Source organism: Orycteropus afer, unplaced genomic scaffold (genome assembly GCF_000298275.1).
Source record: "Orycteropus afer afer isolate SDZICR_OR568_19922 unplaced genomic scaffold, OryAfe1.0 scaffold00362, whole genome shotgun sequence".
In the NCBI taxonomy this organism is placed as follows: Eukaryota; Metazoa; Chordata; class Mammalia; order Tubulidentata; family Orycteropodidae; genus Orycteropus; species Orycteropus afer.
This window is the reverse complement of record NW_006921949.1, coordinates 2,842,421-2,854,717: the sequence shown is the minus strand read 5'-3', so window position 1 is coordinate 2,854,717 and position 12,297 is coordinate 2,842,421. Positions and strand designations below refer to the sequence as shown.

General features: G+C 39.9%; 1 protein-coding gene across 1 annotated transcript in view; it reads right to left on the bottom strand.

The window, feature by feature from the left end:
* The window catches only part of NLN (neurolysin), a 225,002-nt gene that overhangs the window by 27,565 nt on the left and 185,140 nt on the right, over positions 1-12,297 (bottom strand). The window contains exons 10-12 of the mRNA XM_007952864.2: positions 8,452-8,638; positions 6,505-6,633; positions 4,985-5,121 (exon numbers count right to left, since the gene is read on the bottom strand). Coding sequence (XP_007951055.1) covers positions 4,985-5,121; positions 6,505-6,633; positions 8,452-8,638 — 453 coding nt within the window. The remainder of the gene's footprint in view (positions 1-4,984; positions 5,122-6,504; positions 6,634-8,451; positions 8,639-12,297) is intronic.

Genomic DNA, 12,297 nt, shown 5'->3' with positions numbered 1-12,297 from the left:
TTCAGGTTTTTCCACTAGTTGGTGCCTAATCCACTTCTGAATACTGTCAAAGCTCAGGGGTCCAGGATTATCTTCTGTATATCTGTCAATTGGTTTCTATTTTCTTGTTGAAGAGGGTCTGTGTAGCTTGTCTGCCTATTCCTCCGTCTTACCAGAAGTCTGAGAGACAATATTTTCATAGTAATCATAATTATCTGAATGAAAGATACTCATCATTTATTAGTGATGAGAATAAACAAATGGGTCTCCTACTATCCCTTGCATCTCTGACACAGCACATGCACACACCTACTGACTTTCAATCCTCTGTTCTCCCTCTTCCTTGCTGTGATTGACTCTGGGGAGTAGAGCCAGATTTTCTCCTTCATAAACTAAGCAAGAGGGATCGGGGCAGACAACATTCACTCAAGGACATGAGAGGGTGATCAGGCACATAAGAGGCTTATTAATGTGCTTTAAAACTGGACTGCTTTAAAACTGCTTGAAAACCTTTCTCATCCACAGTCCATCTGTAAACTCCTTCCCAACAGCACACCCTTTGTTTTCTATAAGGGTGGGGCAACTGTGGGTGGAAAAAGATTTAAAAAAAAAATACCTTAGACTACAACAAAGAAGGAGGGAGAGGACCAAAGAGTGATGTTGGTAGTCGGGGAGATGAAAACAAGAACAGTGGTAGGAACTGTTGCTCGACAAGCATGCAGATAGCTTTGCTTAGAAGAGGCTTTCTGGAAACCTTATGCAGAGTTCCAGTTTGTGGGAAGAGATGGATAAACACATCATAATGGGGATTTGGGAAACCAGACGAAGAAAACAACTCTGGGTAGTAATATATACTAGGGAGGTGGAGGAGTGGAAGCAGATGGGTGAACTTCAGTTGAGTTCCAAAGATCTAAGTATATCTAACAATATTAATGAAATTAAACACTTATGAAGCATAGGAGGGAACACCAAAATGAATAAAGTAACTCCTATTTTAAAGGTCTTATAATGTTATAATGTGTAGGGGGGATAAAGACAATTAACAAGGCAGATAATAAGGGCTCTTAAGAGAAATACAAAGAAGGTTTGTAAGAACACAAAAGAAAAACTGCTTGTAGCTTGTTGGGATTCAAGACTTAGAAGTCTGGCCTTGTAAATATTCAGAAAGTAGGTTCGAAGTCCTAACCATTTCCTTCCTTTGTCCCTTAAATCAGGCAAAATCTAAGAGAAAATCCAATTTATCACCAAAATGTTGATAGATCAAGAATAAGGCCCTCAAACAGAAGAGAATCTAATATACTTTTAAGCACATCAGAAGAGGAAATTTCATATTGTCCCTTAGCAACACACTGTAGTAGCAACTGGTCCTAGTATTCTGCTTAAGGATCACTGGAATTCTTAGTTTTGTATTATACTTTCTCTGTTAGGTAATTCTTTTTCATTTGTAACCATGATTTCCCCTGTTACTGCATATAAGATCTAACTATTCCTTTTGACATTAAAGATAAAAATATAATACAAAAACCAAACCCACTGCCATGGAGTTGGATCTGACTCACAGCAACCCTCCTTGGGTTTCCGAGGCAGTTATCTCTACAGAAGTAGATTGCCCAATCTTCCTTCCAAGGATTGGCTGGTGGGTTTGAACCTCCAGCCTTCTGGTTAGCAGTCAAATGCTTTAGGCCCTGTGCCACCAGAGCTCCTAAAAATATAATTGTTACACTTCGTTGTCTTGACTTTCTTGCTATTCCTTCAGAAGTCGTGGTTGGTTGTATGTCTCCTTCACTGATGGGAGAAACAGAGTGTAGTAATTTCTCTAAATGTGAGAGGAGGAAGGTAATTTTGGCCTAACAATATAATTACCTTTGAATCCATGATACCTATTACCTTTTAGAAAATCTTCCCACAATGAAGTTGCATATAAAAAGAAATGGCCCTAGTTAAAGTGCCCTATTCTTTCAACCCTGTGATTAGCTACTGATTTTGAAAGTGCATTTGGTCATCTTATAGGATATCTTTAAGGAGATCCTAGAACTTGTTGGAAAAGTGTTAATCTAAACTAATTCCCTTCCATAGTTATTTAAGAAAACAGTTGGAGAATAAAAGATACATCTGATAATGAGACAATTTCTCCATGTTCTACTAGAAACAACTTTAGGTAACATTTAAACTAATTAAACTGTTTAGATGTGATATCTATGTATTATAAAGAGTAACATATTAAAAAAACTACAGATAAAACCAGAGGTAGTATACTTTAGGCTACTTCCAGGTAAGCAGCCAGATCTAACACTTTAATAGATGGCCTTGAAACAGAATAGGAATAAGTGTGTTACACCACAAAATGGTCTATTGCTACAATTTGGTATTCAAGGTTTCTAGGATTATTTTCCCAGGAAGTTTCCCAGTTTTGCTTGCTAATATGTGTAATGGTTCTCAAAGCAGACACTGCACAACACACCCATTCCTCACTTCCTGACATGGTTACATTCCAAAGACCAAACCATTATGCAAAACTTGGCATTATGCGAAAACAGAGGATGACGACATCAGAGCACAAAATGGAAGATGACTATATCATTACATAACTGCTCAAATTACATCATTATATAACTGCCAGACCACTGAGAGTTACGGCCAAGACAAGCAGACACATAACTTTAACCATCACAGCCAGCATCACTCTTGCTTTGCATCCCAGTATTCATTATTGCCAGATGTATATTGTTTATGTGCAAAATAGACAGTAGATTTTTTTTGCTTTTCTTGTAAACATGACATGTTGGATAACGAGACAGTTGATAAGTAAGGAGTAGGTGTATATAGTTGTAACAAAGATAAAGCTTTTTGTAGAACAGAATTATTGTTACAAAGCATTACTTTTTAAAAAGTAGGTATTTGAATTTTATAAATCAGGTGTTACTTGAGAGCAAACACTTGCAAATAAAAATAAAAATGTAAAGTAAATGGTACGTTGTAGGAGGGAAGAAAATGGTTGCTTAAAAAACAGCAGCTTAAAAAACAGTAGCTACCACTGCAGCAAAGGTGATGGGGGTGGGGAATGGGTGCAGAGAAGGATTCTCAATGGCCATTTGAGCCAGATCCACTATTGCTGTGAGAGTAAAGGAAGCAAGAAATGATATGATATTCCAGAACATTTGATAGCAAAAAAAAAAAAAAAAAGCCAGAAGAAAGAGATTAAAGCCAACTTCATAGCATAAGATGTCTAATAACATATATAGCACTTTTGAATCCAAAACTGGAATTTATTTTAACATCACAATGAAATAACTCCAGGTTGTCTCCTAGTAGCATTCTACACCTCACTACCCCTGAGAGTTTCCTGAGCCCAGCCCCTTTGTTTAAATTAAGAATAGTCTGGTTGCCTACCAGGCTGTGAAGCTTGAGAAGAAAGAGTACATAGAAGTGTAACAGCAGGGGTTGTGTCTGCTAGATTTTCAAGTTCCTACTTTGAAAGCTCTGGTAGCATAGTGGCTAAGACACTTGCCTGCTAACCAGAAGGCTGGTGGTTCAAACCCACCAGCCACTCCTTGGAAGGAAGGTTGGGCAATCCTACTTCCGTAGTGATACTGCCTTGGAAACCCAAGGAGGGGTCCCTGAGTCAGGGCTGACTCAACGGCACATAACAACAACAACAACTTTGAAAGCTGGAAGACAAGAGGTAAGAATGAAGGTAAGGATGCAGTCAGGTGAGTGGAAGCACTGAGAAGGTGAATGAGGAAGCTTAACTGAGGGAGGTAGCGCAGTATCTATGCCAGGAAGCCTTGCCAGCTAATGGAAGAGGAGAGACCTTGGAGTGAATCAATAAGGGCAATATAGTAGGACAACTGGGTAACACTGGGTGCCCTGTTCAGATTGGATAGCATGACTGTGTCACAGGCCATGTTAATGGAGTATTTCCCAGAATACTTGGAATTCCAAGGGTATCCTTTCTAAATGAGATGGTAGAAGAATCCAGGGCTGGGCACTGACTGAAGGTCATGCAGATTAGGTATTTGTGAGAACAAAAGTCAATGGTTGACCTTTGTAAATGAGCTGGCCAGGGAATGGAATGAGGCTTAAAGGAACCTAACCAAGTGGGTGGGCAGGGTAGGAGATGAAAGGACTTGTGAGTATAGAATGTGGGTATCATGGGAGTGTTTGTTTATTTGTTTGGAGGTGGGTTGGTGGTGGTCTAAATGACAGTAGTCTATTTCAATGCATATGTGTAAGTCACTCAGCAAACCAGAAATGTGAGGTTCAGAGAATAGATCAATTGGCTTAAATAGGCACAGAGAGCCTGATTTTGATAATTTCTTCTTCTAATCTCTGAGTCAAACAGAAGTGAAAAACACCCAGGAAACCACCCTTAGCAATAATCTGACAGCTGAATCTTCAAGGAGATTAGAGACTGGGGGTTGTAATTAAGGAAGGCTTGGCTGGAAGCCACCTGGCAGTCAATTCACTGTACACTGAAAGGGATGGCTCAGGTTAATGAAGCAGTATAAGTTACTTAAAGGCATTTAGGTGGCAAATGATGTAGTAGGTGGGGAATGTCAGCCAAGGAAAAAGGGTGCCATCCACAGAAAATGTACAAACACAGTGTGTGGAGAAAATCAAAACACAGGGAGACCTTTTTCATCAGGCAGGAGTTTACCTTTCTTACCCAACCTCCTATAAAGCTAAAACAAGGTATGGCACATGTCAAAACTAGCAGCAATAAATGCTCAGATGCATAAACAAAGCTTTGAATTTTTAATTATGCAACATACTGGAATGTTAATAAACAAGAATATGCAGTAGGTTTTTTTTTTAACCTATAGAATTAATCACTTGTGCACTGCAACTTAATAAGGATGGATAATGATTTGAGAAGATGCAAGAACTTAAAAGCTGTTACCAAACCTCTTACTCTAAAATCTATGCATCATAAATATTTCATACTAGGAACTGAAGGGGGAGGGAACAACTACAATACTAACAAAAGAGGAAACAAATACAATACCTCTGGATTCATTATTCCTTCTTTTTTAAAACAGCTGTAAAACATGTCCATAGAAAACACTTCACTCCAAAGATATCCATAGTACTGGCCATCATATCCCCCTGCCAAATGTCCAAAAGTAGCTGGCATGTTTGTGCCTTTAAAAAAAGATACATTTCAATCAATGTGATAGTAAGTGTTAATTATCAGGTTATCAGCTAGCTAAGTTTTCCCTATGGGGAGTCCAGCTGTGGGAAGAAACAGTGATAGGATCTCACCTCTAGTCCTCCTTGGGTTGTATGCCCTTGGCAAAGATGTTTACCAACTTCTCTCCTATGATGGCTCAACCTCAGACCTGGTTTCGGCCCTAAACTCTGGAATGCCTAACAATATAGTTTCAGAGGTTGTCCACACCCAGCAAATAGTTCAGATGTTCACAAGTCAGTTCTTTCCTAACCTTTAGACAGATGTATCTTAAAAATACTGTAACATTAACCCTATTTTTTGTTACATCTCTATCTATATTCTATCAGCAAGGCATCTATCTTAGGTTGAGAATTACTAAAAAAGAACTCATCACTTGAAAAGCTGAAAAGGTTTGACCAATTCAGTCTACCTCTAAAAAAATAAAAAACAAAACAAGGAAAGAGTTGCTATTGAATTGGTTTAGACTCATGACCACCTCATGCTGCAGAGCAGAACTGAATTCCACAGGGTTTTCAAGGCTGAGACCTTTTGGAAATAGATCACTAGGCCTGTCTTCTGAGGCAACTCTGGATAGCTTTGAACCATTGGCTGTTTAGTTACTAGTCCAGTGCTTAATCTTTAACCAGGGACTCTAGTCTACCTCTAGGGCTACTTCTAAAAGGAGTTAAAAGTGGCCTGAGGCACAAAGTTGCTCTATGGTCTACTAAAACAGGTCATAAAAGGAGGTGAGGAACCTAGATTCATCCAAATGACAGTTCTTATCTTTATTATCTCTATAAATGTGGCTGATTCATTTTAATAACAATTTCCTTAGTGAAAAAATATTCTCCTTACCAACTATATATACAAGCCCAATTACGTGCTTTTTTAAGATGTATAAATAAAAAAACATCCACACACACACTAATTAATCTCAGGTTTAGAGACTGCTAGTCAACTCAGAATCAGAAACAAGGTCCAAGTTTGTGCTTCTTTCTAAAAATGCCTCTTCTGCCAAATCCTAGGGAAGTTCATGGTGCATACAGGGAGGGAGGAGCCAGACTGGTGCCACCAAATGCAAATGGCTCTCACTGCTCTGGGGTGGAGGCCAACTGCACAAGCCTGATTACACTAAAATGCTGCAAAGCTGGACCCACCTTTCCTTCAAGCACAATTTGAACAGGATAACTCATAAGGACATTGCATGTTTATCTGAAAGTCACTGCCTGATTACAGAAATCAAAAATATATGAAATTAGATAAGATGTCAGACAAACTCTACCTTCTCTGGCAGTGTTAGGATGATGCCCTGTGCTTCACTGGAAAAATGAACTCAAATCTTAGTATTTACATACCTGGAGTAGCTGAAACACCTAAAATTTCTGTGCAGTATTTGGCATATTCACTTGCAGCATCCAGTGATGTGTTGGTATGCAGAGACTGATCGACTTTGCTTAAAACAATCTGGCGGAGGGTCAGAAGACCTAATAACATAAGAATGTTTGGACATATTTTAGAGAAGAGAGAACTGTGTGTTCTAATATCACGAGATGGCAGATATAAAAAACTGATTCCATATATCCTAAAGAGGTGAGAGGAAGAGCACGAACAGACATATGCACACATATGTTCATCGCAGCACAATTCACTACAGGAAAGAAATGGAAACAACCTAAATCCCATCAACAGATGACTGGATAACCAAATTATGGTACATTCACACAATGGAATACTATGCTACATTAAAGAACAATGAGGGATATGCGAATCATTTCACAATGTGGATGAACCTGGAGGACATCATGCTGAATGAAATAAGTCAATTGCAGAAGGACAAGTACTGTATGAGCCCATTACTGTAAAAAGACAAAGAAAGGTTTGCTTGGGAAAGGGAACTCACTTTATAGGTTACTGGTGTGGAGAGGGAAGCAGAGGGATTGATTTTAGGCTAGTTGGGGCCCACACACTGACATGATTAAGGGGAGGGATGTATGGAAAGAGTCTGTGACCACCATGATAACATTAGGAAAAGGGAAGACACTGACTGTGCACACAGGAGATAGACTACTATCAACCAGTGTGCCCACAATACTGCATTACCACTAACACTAAACACCTAAGAGGATCAGATAGGGGTCAGTGAACAGGAGATACTCTAGACCAAGGATAGATTCAGCAGAGGCTAATCTTGCACAGATATCAGTGATACAAAATACCTGCAATCCTTACAGAAACAACAGAAGACAGACATAGAGTAATCCCTCAGAGATATTCAGACACTGTGGGAGAGAGATCCAACAGATCTACCATCTCAGGACCATAGTACTGGGGGACACCAGACTCAATTGGCACAACAAAATACATATAAGCCTTGTTCCTCAACCTACATTGGTGAGTAGTGACTGGGGTCTTAAAAGCTTTCAAGCAGCCATCTAAGATGCAGCTAATGGTCTCCTAGCATTGGAGTTGAAGAAGAGTGAAAAACAAAACAAAACAAAACAAAACAAAAAAAAAACAAGGGCATTTGGAAGCAAGCAGCCCTAGAACATGATGGCCCTCCAGACCAGAAGAACTAGATGGTGCCTGGCTACCAATGCCAGTCACTCAGGAAAGGATCAAATCTAGAGATCCTGGATAGAGTGGGAGGAAAAACATGGAACAAAATCCAAAAACTCAATAATGACCAGAATTACTGGTTGTATGGCATCTGGTGAGACCATACTATGGTCCTGGGATACATTCTGGGCCTGGAATAAAGCTCAATCCCAGGGGCTGGCTCTCAGCCCAACTGTAAACAAGATGTACTTGCAAACCACTCAGCCCAGGGTGACACTCCCACATACTCTATGGAAACACATCCCTTGGAGCAATTGAAAACAATGACACAGAGAAAATACAGGACAAACAAGAGTGCATAACTATGAGGGGGAGGGAGGGGTTGTTACTGGGCAGGGAGGGAAGGAGACAGGGTTAGGGTAGGGCATGGTCAATGGGGAGTGAAACTAAATGTACACATTAAAATAAAAAGTTGGGGGGAAAATAAAAACTGATTCCAGTAGTACTTATCACAAAATGAGAACAAGATATCTCATTCTATTTAAGATTTAAAAGGATAGATATTTTAATGGACGGGTTCTCCATTCCAACATATTCAGCTTTTCCAGGGTTCTATATCCCAATATATTAGCACTCTTGGGGTACCACTAATATTAAAGGGCAAATAAGTTTTGTACAAGAACGTGCCAACAATTCTGCAATAAGTGATTCCAATTTATTGTCCTTTCTAAAATTTCAAGTCATACCTGTGTTGACCAGTCTAGAAGCAACAAGTTTTTCAAGCATATCATCCGTAATAGGGCTTCCATTTTTATAATGTTTTGACAGTCTTCGGAGAGAATCAGTGTCCCACACCCAATTTTCAAGCATTTGTGATGGCACCTCTACAAAGTCAGTTTCCACATTTGTTCCACTAAATCGTGCAAAGTCAGTCTATAAAGCAAACACAGTGGCATTTTTTAAAGCATTGACAAACTTGCAGCATTCATCAGAAAATCATAACAGAAATAAAAATATAGCATAAGCTAAAAAAATCCTTAAGCCTTTAGAGTAAAAATATTTCTAAAATATTTTTAGTGAAAAACAAAGAGATCCGTAATCTAAGATAAAACATTTCTCCCTAGCTGCCTTTTCCATTTGTTTACAATTGTGTACTTAATTTAAAAAGTACATTTGTCCTCTACAGCTTAACTGCTCAAACTAAACCACTGGTTCTCAAGTCAATTCTGACTCACAGTGACACCTTGTGTTTCAGAGCAGAACTACATTCCACAGGGTTTTCAATGGCTGTTCTTTCTCAGAAGCAGAGAACCAGGTCTTTCTTCTAAGGTGCTTCTGCGTGGATTTGAACCTCCGTGTTTTCAATTAGGAGACCAGTGCTTAACTGCATGTGCCACCTAGGGACTCCATATAACTAATCAGTTTTAATCAGAATTAAAGAGCTAAATTACAATATTACAGACGGATACCCTTTTTGTTTGTGACTTTAAATGAATTGTTCTAAGGTAACCATCACAGCAACACAGAAGCCACTTATCTGTCAGTTTGTTGCATTGTGGTGGCTTCTGTGTTGCTGTGATGCTAGAAGCGATGCCATCAGTATTTCAAATACCAGCAGGGTCACACTTGGTGGACAGGTTTCAGCAGAGCTTCCAGACTAAGACAGATTGGAAGAAGGAAGAAGCAGTCCACTTCTGAAAAAAAAAATTAACTACTGAAAACCTTGTGAATAGTACAGTCTTTTCAACAGTATTATGCACATAAAAGGAGCTCTGGTAGTGTAGTGCCTAATGCACTTGACTGCCAGTAAGAATGCTGGTGGTTCAAACCCACCAGCCACTCCTCTGAAGGAAGGTTGCAAAATCTACTTCCGTAGTGATACCGTCTCGGAAACCCAAGGAGGGGTCGCTATGAGTCGGGTCCGACTCGACGGCACATAACAACAACAACTATGCATGTAAAAGCTGGGCAATGAATAAGGAAGACTGAAGAAGAACTGATACATTTCACTTATGGTACTGGTGAAGAATATTAAACGAACCATGGATTGCAAGAAGAATGAACAAATATGTCTTGGAGGAAGTACAGGTAGAATGCTCCTTAGAAATGAGGATGGTAAGACTTTGCCTCTCATACTCTGGACATGTTATCAGAAGGAACCAGTCCCTGGAGAAAGACATGATGCTTGCTAAAGTCGACAGCGAAAAAGAGGAGGACCCTCAACAAGATGGACTGACATGGTGGTTGCAACAATGAGCTCAAGTATAGCAACGACTACCATGATGGCATAGGACTGGGCAATGTTTCGTTCTGTTGTACCTGTGGTCTCTATGAGTCAAAATCAACTCTACGGCACCTAACAAAAAGGTAACTGTTGTAGTTCAGTTTGTGTCTCAACTTGGCTGGGCAGCTGGATGTAGTATTCCCCATGATGATACTGATAATCAATTCCGTGGTGGAATCTACTGTGAGCAGCTGAGTAGATGCCTTACGGAATGTGGTCTGCTTCATGTATTTAAGCAGAAGCCTTCGGGAATGATCTCTAGTCTATGGCACGTTTGGACCCTGCATGTAGCTGTGTCATTGCTCAGCAGCCTGCCATGCTCTGCCAACCTTGGGACTTAAAATGAATTTGAATTAAAGGCCTGCCATGTGGTTTGGTAACATCAGGACTGTGCCTTTTTACTTGTCAACCTTGGCCTTCTCAGCCTCAGCAGCCAGCAGCTGTCTGAGTGAAGAAAAGCCTCCAGCTTCAGTGGGCCGGGAACAGGAGGCAGAGCTGGACCCCAAGGTTGAGGGGCTTTCACACAGTCCCTAGAGCCTGGCACTTTGAATTTGGACTTAAAGCCTCCAAACTGTAACAGAATAAAGTCCTGTTTGTTAAGGCCATCCCATTTGTGGTATATTTCCTGCCAGAGTGGCAACAGGTAACCAGAACAGTAACCATGTTTTAGAAAGACTGAGTTGTATCTCTCAATTCTGATAGAAGTTACCTTAAAATAAGGAACGATTTCAGTGGGAATCAGGGCTATAAATTGTTGGCAAGTAGGGTGAGGTTTACTGGAATCTGAAAGAAGTGCACAGAATCCTCCTTAGAAGCAAGAATGGCCAGACTTCATCTCACCTACTTTGGTCATGTTATCAGAAGGGACTAATCCCTGGGAGAAGGGTATCATGGTTTGTAAAGTAGAGGGTCAGCAAAAAAGGGGAAGACCCTCAACAAGATAGACTGACACAGTGGCTGCAATGATGGGCTCAAGCATAGCAAGGGCTGTGAGGATGCAGAAGGACTGGGCAGTGTTTCGTTCTATTGTATATAGGGTCACATTTGACTGCTAACCAGAAGGCTGGTGGTTCAAACTCACCAGCCACTCCTCAGAAGGGAGGTTGGGCAATCTACTTCCGTAGTGATACTGCCTTGGAAACCCAAGGAGGGGTCGTTATGAATAGGATCCGCCTTGAGGGTAGTGTGTTGTGTTGTTCTGCGTTATGAGTCAGAGCCAACTTAATTGCACCTAATACCACCACCAACAGGGTGAGGTAGAAAGGTATAGGAAAAGAGAAACAAAGGCTATATGTAGAAGTTAAAGCATCCCTAGAAAATTAAAGGGCATATTCTGACGTCCTGGGCTAAAAATAAAATAATAATTTTTTTTTTTTTTTTTTAAAAGGAAAATTCAGTAAACTGTTCAGTCAGATGTCAGAAAAACTCTTGAGCAGCAAGCTGGGAAATTACTAGAAAAGGCTACTGGTTTTTAAGCTTCACATCATCCACTGAACATATGTACAACTGCCATTGGCAGAGGAGACTTAGCATTCACCCCAGTGGGTCATCAGAATAGGGGTCATCATTCTGTTGTTTTTCTTTGAACCTCTGTCCTGTTTCCTTCTTCAGATACTTTACATCTCAGTCTTCTCTCCCTGACTTCATCCCTCAGGCTCTAAACGGAGGGGAAAGGGAAGGGGACTTAAACACGGGAGAATGCAGCAGATGGGATGTTGAATCAGCAGCAAATAACCATTCTGTTTTTGGCCCAGGGCAGAAGCACAGATGTCAACGCCATCTCACATTCTGCCTTCCTCTCTTTATGCAAAAAAAGTGTTTTGCTTGACTTACCATTATAATTGTGCTGATTCTAGATATGGAGAGCTGCAAATATTGAAGGGCCAAAGGAAACTAAATTCACTAGGAGCTATAATTAGGCCACCACTGCTGAGGACATTCCAATAAAAAATTCTTACAGGAAAAGCAGCAAGAGTCTCTAGAAAAATGAATTTTTGCTTCATTTGGGTATATTATCTTCTAACAGCCTACATTATAGAAAAAACGATTATATACAATAATTACAGTAATAGTCAACATCAATTGAGACTTTAGTATATTAGGCATTAGGCTCTTTATATGGATTGATTTATGGTGTCCCTGGTTTCTTTGTTCCATATTCTTTTCTGTGCTGAGCTCATTATGTTTATGAATCGTTTATCATTTCCTTTGTTGCTGTTGTTTTAGTATAATGCTGAATATTTGTGATTGTCCTCTTTTTTATTGTGATGTGAAGGTTTATCATTTTTCTTTGAGGTTACCCTATGAT